Consider the following 12,500-nt stretch of genomic DNA (forward strand, 5'->3'; position numbering starts at 1 on the left):
TCATCTAAAAAACAAATTAAAAATGACAACTCAGTATTGTACGGAAATAGCATTGATAATAATAATGATAATAAATAATAACTCGAATAATGATGATGATGATGTACTAGTAGTAATAGTAGTAGGAGTAATAATAATAGTAATAATACAAAAATAATATTAATGATAATATACGAAATATAAAACCATCCACGTAATAGAAACGTATTTTGAAAGTGCTAAGGTCGGGATGTGAATTAAGCAGCTTAAGGTGTCCCCGTCAGAGGGAAGGTATTTACGACGGGATGGAGGGAGGGGGGGGGGGGGGGGGCTGGACATACGGGAGGTGTTGGTAGAGCAGGGATGAGGGGGGCGGGGGGGGCGGATGGTCTCCTGTCGCAACAGGAAAAGACCAACATACCTGGACAGATTACGGCCATCTTAGTATCGACCTTTTTAACCCCTCGACCTATCGTCCATGCTGTTGCTTCCCGACCTGTTGAAGGATTAGTGGAGCCAGTTAGCGAGCAGAGATTGGGCGAAGGAGGAGGGAGAAAGGGAGGGAAAGAGAGGGGGAGGAGGGAGAAAGGGAGGGAAAGAGAGGGGGAGGAGGGAGAAAGGGAGGGAAAGAGAGGAGGAGGGAGAAAGGGAGGGAAAGAGAGGAGGAGGGATTAAGGCAGGGAAAGAGAGGGGGAGGAAAGGCAATATTTTAAAACGACCGGTCAGGCAGATTTAAAGATTTGGAACGGAGAAGTCTTCTTCATATTTTTCGGTTCATATAGAAAGAAAGAGTATTGTATCAGAAATACCATTCACTACTCACTCAGCATTATTATTGTGATCATATTTTTTGCAATGTGTTACTCCATTCTCTTACTTGTTTCTCATTTTGCTCTTCTGTCTATTTATTGTTTTTTTTCCTTTACTTTATTTAAAATTACTGTCGACTTTACTCAGTCTCTCCATTTCCCCCGAGATTCCCTAAAATAAAAGAAGGCAAACTTTGAAAGAGATTTCACCCCCCCTCCCCCATTAAAGGCTTTTCTCATTATGTAGTTAATAATGAGTTTGGAAATTTATCCAGAGTTTCCGTTTGTTGCTTCATACTAAAAGTTATTTGTTTGGCGACTCCCCTTTAAAGTCTCTTTTGCAGACTTATTTCTCTCACAAGTTGTCATCAAGCTACTCGACCAAACTTCTTTTCTTTTTAGCCTTTCACAAAACAAGTATAGGGCCGGGAATGATTTATCCCTTTTAGAGCCAGAATAGAAAAGCCCTCATTAAAAAAATATTTCTGGGTCCTCATCCTCCCCTTTCTTGTTTTCTGCTTTTACTTATCATCTCCTCCCTTCATGCTTCCTGATGCACCTGTCATTCCAGCCCCACTTTCCTTCCTTCCTTCCTTCCCTTCTTCCCACCACCTCCCCACCTTCCCTTCCCCAGCCGCCCGGAGCCCGAAGCCCGGAGCCCGACCCAGACCGGCCGTTTCGCAAGACCAATTACCCAACACGTTTTCTTTAGGCGGTGGCTGAGGGGAGGGGGAGTCTTTTAGACATCGTTTCGTTTCGGAAATTCTATAATGGCGTTTCTTTTGAATCCATAGCTGAAGGGTCGTCTCCTGATGTAGTGAGTCAGGTTTTTTGTTATCATCACCATAGAAAATGTGTATTAAAAGTGGGTTTATTGATCATGTTGATTTTATGAAAGTAAATTTTGCTTCAACATATATTGAAGATAATAGATCCATTATGTAGTTCGTTCTTCTCCTTTCCTATCTTTTTATGGACCAGCACTCTTCGTATTATGTGAACTTCTCCAAAAACTCCAATACGGAAAGGAAAACGTCATCCAACCCACAAAAAAGTTTAGCCCCGTCCTCTCTTAAATTCTTCGCGAAGGAATTACTCGATCCGCCGGTAATTCAATCGAGATCCAAAGTCGGCGGATTTAGAAAAGACCCGGATTTTTTTTCTCCCATTTTTTCTTAATTTCACATATTTCGCCACCTTCTTTGTCGCCGTCCAAAAGCTATACGAATTGGCCCGGCCTCGAAAAAAGCGGGCCGATAATTCATCCACGAAATTTCAATCTGTTTGTGATCCCGAGATGGTGCTGCGGAACCCCTGACTCGGCGGGGAAAGTTACGTTAACAAGTGTTGTCTGATGCTGATGACACAGGCGGCGACCGAGGGTTTCCCTGTCCTCTGCCCTGTCTTCTTTTTACCCCTGTGACTTTATTTCCCTTTCCCTCCCTCCCTCTCTCTCTCTCTCTCTCTCTCTCTCTCTCTCTCTCTCTCTCTCTCTCTCTCTCTCTCTCTCTCTCTCTCTCTCTCTCTCTCTCTCTCTCTTTCTCTCTCTTTTAACCTTTCTTCTCCTTCATTAGTTTTTTTGTTTTTGTTTTATGTATAACGCCCATAACCCTATTTCCCCTTCCTCCTCCGTTTCTTCTCTCTCCTTCTATTTCCACTTCGCAGTAAATTGCTTCTGGTTTATGGCATTCGAGGACGGAGCTTACGGCCTGAAGGAAGAGAAGCAGGCGGAGGAAAGAGAGAGAGAGAGAGAGAGAGAGAGAGAGAGAGAGAGAGAGAGAGAGAGAGAGAGAGAGAGAGAGAGAGAGAGAGAGAGAGAGAGATGTGTGTGTATATATATATATATATATATATATATATATATATATATATATATATGAGTATGAGTATGAGTATAATAAAGAAATAGAAAATCTAAAGCGAATCCGAGATGCAGGCCTGGAGCCGGAGACGAGGTCGCCGAAGGAAGCAGCTCGCCGCGACGACACGAGATCTCCTCCTAATTACGTATCCGCATGAAACTAATCCTTTTAAAGCGAACTTCGGAATCCCTTCCTATCCTACGGACTTCAGATAAGCCAATCCCCAGGAACTCGGCTCCGTTATTGGAAGGAAAGTCTCTGGGCCGTGAGAACGTCGAAGGAAGTCAATAATATCAATGACAACAATAATAGAAAAATTAAAAATAAATGCTGGAAGAATTGAAATTAAAGAAGTCATATGGTTTTATAAAGGAAATTTTATGAAAGAAGTACGTCAGTCGTCATAGATAAGTCCCTTTACCAGATGGCACGCGATTTTTCTTCATTATATTTCCATTTTTAATTAGGAGGCGCCCCAGAGACTCGGGCGAGAGAACTAATGAGGTTACGGAGGTGCGCCGGGAATACTAGCGCTTTCCTCACTTCATGGTCCATCAAAATCCATGTGAAATTTCCTTTTTTTCTTTGGTCGTGTGAGTGTTTAGAATTTTCAAAAAGTTCGATCATGAAAGAGGGAGGAATTCTTACAGTATTAGAAATGGTCATTAGAACTTTCTCCATTTTTATTTCAGTTTCATTACTTGTATTTCTAATTGTAAAATCAACCTTGTTATTGTCGCGATGCCATCGTTACAAGAAGAAGGAGAAAAACGAAAAATCTCGTCTCCCATGTCTAAATTTAGTCATCCATTTTAAGCATAAGACACTTTTGTTTTTCCTATGCAAATGTCTGCCAGGAAACAAATTCACTTTTCCTTCTCTGTCAGGAAAGAAGAATTATGTATATCTCTTTTTCCCTGTGACATAGAAATGCATGGCATCACAAATGCCAGAGAGGAGGAAACCTGGGAGCATTAAGATGCTGCGTCAATCAGATCGTAGGCGTCGAGAAATGGCTCCTCTTATTCTTTCATTCCCATCTAATCTTCCTTTTGGCTTCTCTCTCTGCTCTTTCTCGTTTGTGTCATACCCTTCTCTTTTTTTCTTATGTGTCTACCTTCTCTCTCTTGCCACCTCCCTTCGTCTGTTCTCTCCTACCGCCCATTTCCCTCCGCCGCTCCTCTATCCACACCCTCTTCTCTCCTTCTCTTCCTTTCCTCTCTCCTCCTTCCTTCGACTCTTCTCCTTTCTCCTTTCTCCCGATAACCGTTTCGGCGAAGGAGATCGAACACGGCGAAGATTATGGGAGGAAACGGGGGGGGGGGGGGGTGTTGTGGTAATCACCGGTGATTTTTTTTACGATGATTTGGTGATTTAAGGTTTAATGAGAGCAGATGAAGACAGAGCAGAAATAAATGATTCCGGATTTCATTAAAAAAAGAATATGACATGAGAAATATTTTGTTTTATTTACGGTGTGTCTGTTAACGTTATGCAAATATTAACCGAGAGCAGAATAAACCAAATAGATCGAAATGTATGGAAATGGTTAAAATGGGCGAAGGTGAACGAAGGTGGGTTAATGAGACAAGGCGAAGGTGGTGGAGGATGGGCGTAATAGGGGGCGGGGATGAGGGGGGGGACGAGGCGACTAATTATCACTTAGAGGATGAAGGATGTAAGGAAGAGAAAGGTATGGGTCGACATTTTAAGAGGAAGGAATAAATCACCTTGTGGGGGAAAATGAGAATAAAAAGGAGGATTGCCGGGAGGGAAAATAGCCACAAAAATTATAGTTTTTTTTGAAAGACGAAGAAGAGAAGAAAGAAAAGAAGAGAGAGAAGGGTCTTTCCACCCCACCCCCTCCATACAAAGGCAGACATATTTGTTCTTGTTAATTGCTCTTACAAATAAAGGGATATTCGGGCTAACGCCATCTGTTGAGCATATCCGCAGTCTATCTCGTAGTGGTCCGGCGCAATATATTGGCCGAAAACGATCTCGGTTTGCACATCTCGGAAATCACATCAAAGCCTGATAGAGTTTCCTCGCCGTTTAGTTCCGAAATGAATGGGGTTTCGAGAGTCTTTTATTCGTGTATTATTTATGGGGTCTAATTACACAGTCAGGCAATGGGAAGGAGGGACCGCGTCGAGAGGGAGTTATTCTTCTATGGGAATTTTCTTCTCCTGCTCTCCCTCCCTTCCTTTCTTCCCTGCTCGAAGACAGATTGTTTAACTCAAGATTGTGTTACAAAAGAATAGGGAGGGGGAATTAGCAAGGCAATCTCTCTCTCTCTCTCTCTCTCTCTCTCTCTCTCTCTCTCTCTCTCTCTCTCTCTCTCTCTCTCTCTCTCTCTCTCTCTCTCTCTCTCTCTCGCTCTCTCGCTCTCTCGCTCTCTCGCTCTCTCTCTCTCTCTCTCTCGCTCTCTCTCTCCCTCTCTCTGTCTGTTTATATATCTATCTATCTGTTTATATATATATCTTTATCTTTAGCTATTTATCAATCTCTATCTACTCTTGGTTTATTGTTTTGGCTAAGATGGACATTTCCGCCCGGCCAAGCAGGCTCTAAGGAGGAGAGTGTGAAAAGGGTTTTCGAAAGATCTTAAAAGCAGATACCCCCCCCCCCCCCCACCCGCCTTCCCCACCGTCCCGCCCTCCCTTCACCCTGCTCCTCCCTTTCCTTTTTAAACATTTTCGTGAATTCTGTAAAGCATTTCTTGACGTGGAGGTGATTAATAGCCAGGGGCGGAGATAAAAGGGATTGGAAATAGATCTCCACGCATTGTACGCACACACACGCTTCACGGGAAACATGGAGGCGCCTTCACGTGGCTTCTCACAAGGCCATTCGCAGCAATTTGAAGGCAATTGCTGACATAGATAATTCACAGGCGGGTATTTCCCCAGAGGTGTGCACGTGTGAATTAGGTTGTATATGTACAGAGCTTGTGCGTTTTACATGTATGTTTTGCTTAAATGTGTGAATTTATCGCAATATCAGATTATATATATACATACATGCATGCATACATACATACATGTGTGTGTGTGTGTGTGTGTGCGTGTGTGTGTGCGTGTGTGTGTGTGTGTGTGTGTGTGTGTGTGTGTGTGTGTGTGTGTGTGTGTGTGTGTGTGTGTGTGTGTGTGTGCATATATGCAAATATAACTGAAAGACTAAATATAGAAAAGAGATCTATCAGAATGGATCAGGCTATCTATGGCTCAGTTCCCGGCAATCTCCCCGTAAAACAAGAGACGGTTGTTTCCCGTTCCCTTTCGATCTGCGTTCGTAGAAGTGCTCGGACTGATTCGAATTCAAACGCGTTCTGCATAAATACCCCCTCTCACCCCGCCCCCCACTGCTTCCCAGTAGCAGCAGAAGTTGTGACCTTCATACGGTTCCATTGATAACTGATGGGAAAAAAAGGAAAAAGTAATAACAAGTACGAATTCCATGGGAATATCCCACGCTCCCTCCCCCTCCCCCCGCCCCTCCCTCATTCCCTCCCTTCCTTTCACTCCCTTCCCTTCCTCCTCTTCATCTTCTCCCCCTATCACTCCTTTCTCCCATTTCCCTCTCCAGCATCTTCACCCCCATCTCCCTCTCCCTCTCCCTCTCCCTCTCCCTCTCCCTTTGTCTCTCTCTGTCTCTCTCTGTCTCTCTCTGTCTCTCTCTCTCTCTCTCTCTGTCTCTCTCTGTCTCTCTCTGTCTCTCTCTGTCTCTCTCTTTCTCTCTCTTTCTCTCTTTCTCTCTTCTCTCTCTCTCTCTCTCTCTCTCTCTCTCTCTCTCTCTCTCTCTCTCTCTCTCTCTCTCTCTCTCTCTCTCTTTCTTTCTCGCCCCTTAGCCAGCCTTCCCTGGCGCGAGGAAATGTTACAAGGCTGTGAATGACTCCATCGAACTTTGATCCTGGTAATTTTTTTCTTTTTGTTTTTACGATGGGAAAAGTACGGTCGGAACTTCGCATGGCTGTCATTGGGGGCTTTTTCGCGAACGAGGAGGTGAAGGGAAGACAATGGAGAGTGAGAATGGCGGTTGAGGTTACATGTCACGTCGTGTTTCTGTAATTAGTTGTTGATGGGGTCTGCCGTGCATTTTCTATTGCTTTGGTTGTGCTGTTATTATTATTAGTAATATTATTATTAATACTGTTATCATTATCGTTGTTGTTATTATTGTTATAATTGTTATTATTATTATTATTATTATTATTATTAGTAGTAGTAGTAGTAGTAGTAGTAGTAGTAGTAGTAGTAGTAGTATTGTCATTATATATATTATTTATTCGTTTGTTCATTTAATTATATGCTTATCAGTTACGGTTATTGCTGATAAACTTTATCTCGTATGCTTGTGAGGCTGTGGCATAAAATGGCTGCGTTTATATAGTGTTTACAGACGCAGAGGCAGTGGATAGGGTGAATTCCAGCGTCCCTCCTGCTTTTCCTCCGAGTCAATTTCCTGAAAACATGTCCATCAGTATTTTCATTCCAATATAGCAATTTTTGGAACTATATTTTTCTTTTCGTTCCCTCTGCCTGCCTTTCCAAACCCACCGATGTTAGTTTCTATCGCGTCCCTTCTCTCCTCCCCTTTGCTTCATCTCCCCTCCACGAATCTTTATTACTCCTGTCTCTTTCTCCACGCCTACCCCCCTTCCACCCCCCCCCATTCTCCCACCCCTTCCTTCTAGCCTCTCCCATTTTCTTTCATGTCTGTTCTGCCTTTCCACACACTCCCTCTTCCTCTTCTCCCTCCCTTCTTCCTATCTCCTCTCTTTCCTCTTCGCCCTTCCTTTCCTCCTTTCCCTTTCCTGCTTCCCCTCGCAGCGTCCGCACTTTGCCTGCCTGCCAGACACAGTAGAGAGCGACTGGCCTTATCCGTCTCCTCATGAATTCTAAACAGGACTAGAAATTGTCTGTCTATCGCTTGACTGACCGTCTCGACAAACCTTGTAATTGGTTCCAAGAGCTTGTTCGTCATACAACAGAAATAACACAGGAGAAGAAGAGGAAGAAGAAAAAGAAAAAGAAAAAGAAAAAGAAAAAGAAAAAAAAGAAAAAAGAAAAAGAAAAAAGAAAAAAGAAAAAAGAAAAAAGAAAAAAGAAAAAGAGAAGAAGAAGAAGAAGAAGAAGAAGAAGAAGAAGAAGAAGAAGAAGAAGAAGAAGAAGAAGAAGAAGAAGAAGAAGAAGAAGAAGAAGGAGGAGGAAATAGAGGAAGAACACATACAAAGCTGTGATCTTGCTTTTAAGTAAAAAGTAGTTTGTGTTTATTTACATTTTGTTGTTTGGTGAGAAGCAACACATTAGTCACTTTTACTACGCTTGCCGCAGTACTGGAAACTGGCCCGTATTGCTTCCCGGTGAAACAGGATTTGTTCAGAGATGAGAGCTTTTCGGCAGATATAAATTCAAGGGGATTTGTTATTTTGGAGGAAACGCGTAAAATGTTGGACATATTATGCATTCCGCTTTTCCCTTAATGGTTTGGATTCGCTTCGGTCGCGTGCAGCGCAAATGCTGGAGTTTATCTGGGTGTTTTGGAATAATTGACACTGTATCAGATACCTGATAATAGTAGATACTACGCAAACTGTTACAACATTTATTCAGTTCTGTGTTTGATTGTAAACATTCATTTATGGTTTTAGTGTATAGATATATTTCCAATGGCAGAATCACATTTGCATATCAAATTCCTGATTGTTTTGCCTAAATGATGCTGAATGATGTAAATGCGTTGGCGCGGCCGTGGAGCCTGCGAGGTGTTCTGAACGGCTGTTATCTCTTTTTTCCCTGACTCTTATTGTCTTCTCTCTTCTCTTCTGTCCTACTCGCGTTTCTCTCCTTCTCTCGCGCTCTCTCTTTCTCTTATTTTCTTACATCCTGTTCCCTCCCCCTTCCGTCCCCTCCCTCTGTCCCCAAAGATGAGACAGCGTATGACAGATAAGCGGCGGGACATCGGCGGAGGTGTGGCCGCGGTGCGGTATTCGCCGCAAACAGCCTCGGGTCGCGGGTAATGATCCAAAATCAGCGGCTGGGGATCGTAATTTCCTCGAGGGCGGGCGGGTAGGGGGTCATTGGAAGGTGCCCCTTGGCCCACCTACCCATTACCCGACCCTCCACGCCCACGGGACCGAACCGCACCGATGTCCCCCTCCGCCCCCAACCGCCCACGCCCATGTAACGGCGCTTCGTCCTTCTCTCTCCCCCTCCCCCCTCCGCCGCCCTCCCCCGCCACCCTCTTACTTATCTCTGACTCCTCGCCATTCCCGTGACGCCTGCGTCACGAATCGTGTGTGAAATATAACACCGATTGTCAGATAACACCAACTTTTTTTTTAGTGTACATTAGGACTAGAGTAAGGTATTTGAATTGCGAAACTCACGGTTTTTCCTTTTCCTTCCACAGAGTGTGCTCACAGAATTCTCGAACGTGCTGTGGACGACCACGGGCGGCCGGGCGTCGCTGAGGGAAGTGACCGTCGCGCTCCCCCGCTCCTGGAAGATGGACGCTCTCACCTGCTCCCTGCTGTCCCCCCTCACGACGTCGGCGACCCCCAACCAGGCGCACATCCGCGTCACGTCTCCCCACCCCGTTTTCGGAAATCGCCCGTGGACGCAGCAAAGCCAGGGCTGCGGGCGGCAGGGCGACTACATCCAGATGGGCGGTGATTTCCTTCGCGCGACGACCAACGACAGCTACGTGTACGCCGCCCGCCTGCTGGTGGCCGAGTGGGTGAAGTTCAGATGGGGCGTGTTCGAGGAGCGTGGCTACAAGAACGACCCCTTGTATCCCACGACATTCCGTGACCCCAAGACAAACAGCCCGCGCCCCAACCGGTGCAGCACCCACAGCATCACGCCCGCACCATTCTGCTCCACGGCCGCCCACACCCCCGAAGCGCCCACCAAGCACAACGCGCAGTGCGGCGGGCGTGCAGCCTGGGACATCATCCTCCAGTCGCAGGATTTCATCGAAGGAAGGTAAGGAAAAAACAGGCTTGTTTCAAAGGATTGGAATATTGGAAATGACTGCGGTATTGATTTTTCTCGGATGTGATTTGTGGCGAGGAATTCATGTGTCCCAATAATGTTTTCCAGGAACGAGCCGTCCAACGCCACCGCCCCGCTCCTGCCCTCGTTCAAGTTCGTGCAGGAGACCGCCCCTCGCATCGTGCTGCTGGTGGAGGACACAGCTGCAATGAACTTGCAGCGCCGCTGGGAGTTCGTCCGGAAAGCAGTGCGGCGTGTGGTCGTGTACGACGTGCCCGACGGCGCCTACGTCTCGCTCGTCGTGTTCAACTCGGTCGCCCAAACGGCGGCGCCTCTGCTCAAGATGGACTCTCTCTCCGACGTCCGCCAGCGCGTGGGCTCGTCCCTGCCGCGCAACCCCTCCCGCGTCCCCGAGAGCCACAAGTGTGTGCTGTGCGCCCTCCAGGAGGCGCTGCGGGCCTTCTCCTCCGACCCTGCAGGTGCCGAGGGAGCCACCATCATCCTGGTGACCACGGGGAAGGGCGCGGCCCCCCAGAGCGACCTCAATGAAATGTCCCGCCTGGCCAACTCGAGAGGCGTGAGGATCGACACCGTGCTGTACCCGATGACTGAGCGGCGCGGAGGCCCGTCCGCCTCGCACGGCCTAGAGACCCTGGTGGCAGACACCCGCGGCTCCTCCTTCACCGTGATGGACGAGGGCGTCGGCAACGACTCCAAGGTGAGCATGATGGTGGCGCTGATGGACGCCCTGTTGGCAGCCGTGCGCCGCAGCGCTCCTCCCGCCGCGCCAGGCGCCCCCGTCATCATCCACAGCCGGCCATACCCCGGCGGCATTGCATCCATGGCCTCGGGCACCTTCACCCTGGACGAGTCCCTGGGGCCCAGCGCGCGCTTCTCCATCTACTACTACGACCTGAACCACGTCGGCAACACTGTGAAGCTGACGACGCCTTCCGGTCAGACCATCGCTTCCGTCAACATGCAGGAGGAGGACGGCGACGCCAACGTCATCTTCGTGAACATCCCGAAGGCGGAACGCGGACTCTGGCACTACCAGGTGGAGAACCGCGCCGACTCGCACCAGGGGCTGCACATCCAGGTGACGGGCACGGAGAGCGAGGAGCGCAAGATCAGCCTGCGCCTGTGGACCAGCTTGCCGAATACGCCCATCAATGCCACCGACCCTTCGGTGCCTGTCATCATCTACGCGGAGGTCAAGGACGACGAAGTGCCCATCCTCAACGCGAAGGTCACGGCCAAACTGCAGCGTCTCGGCACCAACGCCACGGGAAGCAACTACGACCCGATCTACGTGGACCTCTACGATAATGGATTCGGAGGTAAATATCTCGTTAACGTTTCCCTAATTGCTTTTTGCTAATTAGTCTGAGTTTAATGGAATAGAATATGTATCAGTGTGTGTGTCGGCGACATCTAATCCCTGGCCTCCCCCCACAGACCCCGACATCACGGGCGGCGACGGCGTCTACTCGCGCTACCTGCCGGCGCTGCAGGGCGGCCCCGGCCACTACGAGCTCAGCGTCAACGTCGACCATAACAGCGGCCTCGCCCTCGCACCCATCAACGACGCCTTCACGCGCCCGCTGCGCATATACTCGGACAAAGAGAAGCAGACGTGCTGCGGCAGCGTGATCCGTTACGACCACGTGAAACCCGTGGCGCAGTTCCAGCGCTCGACGACTTACGGCGTGTTGGACGTTGTCTCGCGGCGCCCGCCCGTCGACCTCGTACCGCCAACGCGCATCCTGGACCTCCGCACCTTCGTCAACCTCACCACCCGTGAGGTGTCGCTGCGCTGGACGGCCCCCGGCGACGACTACGACTGGGACCGCGCTCACCACTACGAGGCGAAACTGGCCAGCTCGTGGGCGGAGGCGAAGGCCTTCGAGGGCCAGCGGATCTCCGGCATGCCCGCACCCGTCATGGTGGGCACGGAGCAGGCCGTGTCAATCCAGGTGGACACCTACGACCAGCTGGTGTACGTGGTCATCCGCGCCGTTGACGAGGCGGGTAACCGAGGCGGTGTGAGCAACATCGCGGCCCTGTGGGTGCCGCAGCCGCCTACGACGCCGCCCATAGTGACCAGCCCGCGCACACTGGCGCCCTCGAGCGACCCGAGCGAGCCTTTAGGGCGCGGCATCACCCAGCCCGTGCGAGTGGCCGGCCTCAATCTGGAGGACATGGCCGTGATCATCGGCTCGGTGGGCGGCTTCCTGATCATCGTGGCCGTTCTGGCCACCTTCTGCTACTGTCACGTGGCCCGGCGACGGCGCCACCAGCACAAGAAAGACACCGAAAAGATCGAGGCCAACAGGAATGTCATCATTAAAACGAACTCGACGCTCATGGTGGACCAGGACGAGAGCCAGGACTCGGTGGACAGCGCCGTCAAGGAGGAGGTGGTCACCACAAAGGACGGGCGTCCGCTGTCGCCCATGCAGTCGTGGGGCGCGTCCAAGTTGCTGCAGGAGCACGAGCGACGCTTCTCCGTGACGAGCGGGCCCTTGGTGGAAGCCGCCGGCACGCTGGCGCACTACCAAAGCCTACAGGAGCAATTCCCCGACGTGACCCTGACTGGCACTCACTCATACCCCAGCTCGCAGACGCCCTCCACCACCCACTCTGACCCGCCCGCCTACCAGCCTCCCTACACCACCGTAGACGCATACGCCGCCTACCCGTACCCCTACCACCCAGGCTACAGCCATGAGGAGTTGCCCCCATACACGCCCGGCCTGTCCTCCCAATCGTCGCAGGCCTCGACGGCGTACACGCACGAAATGGCCTCGCAGCCGTCCGAGCTGGCGTACCCGGTCGACGCGTCCGCCTTC

The 12,500-nt window shown here is 49.4% G+C and overlaps 1 protein-coding gene across 1 annotated transcript in view; it reads left to right on the forward strand.

Moving 5' to 3' along the window:
• Positions 1-12,500, forward strand: part of LOC125025108 (calcium-activated chloride channel regulator 1-like) — a 19,111-nt gene that overhangs the window by 5,999 nt on the left and 612 nt on the right. The window contains exons 2-4 of the mRNA XM_047613026.1: positions 9,065-9,639; positions 9,757-10,988; positions 11,107-12,500. The exon at positions 11,107-12,500 is cut by the window's right edge and continues 612 nt beyond it. Of these exons, the coding sequence (XP_047468982.1) occupies positions 9,065-9,639; positions 9,757-10,988; positions 11,107-12,500 (3,201 nt within the window). The remainder of the gene's footprint in view (positions 1-9,064; positions 9,640-9,756; positions 10,989-11,106) is intronic.

Source organism: Penaeus chinensis, chromosome 4 (assembly GCF_019202785.1).
Source record: "Penaeus chinensis breed Huanghai No. 1 chromosome 4, ASM1920278v2, whole genome shotgun sequence".
In the NCBI taxonomy this organism is placed as follows: Eukaryota; Metazoa; Arthropoda; class Malacostraca; order Decapoda; family Penaeidae; genus Penaeus; species Penaeus chinensis.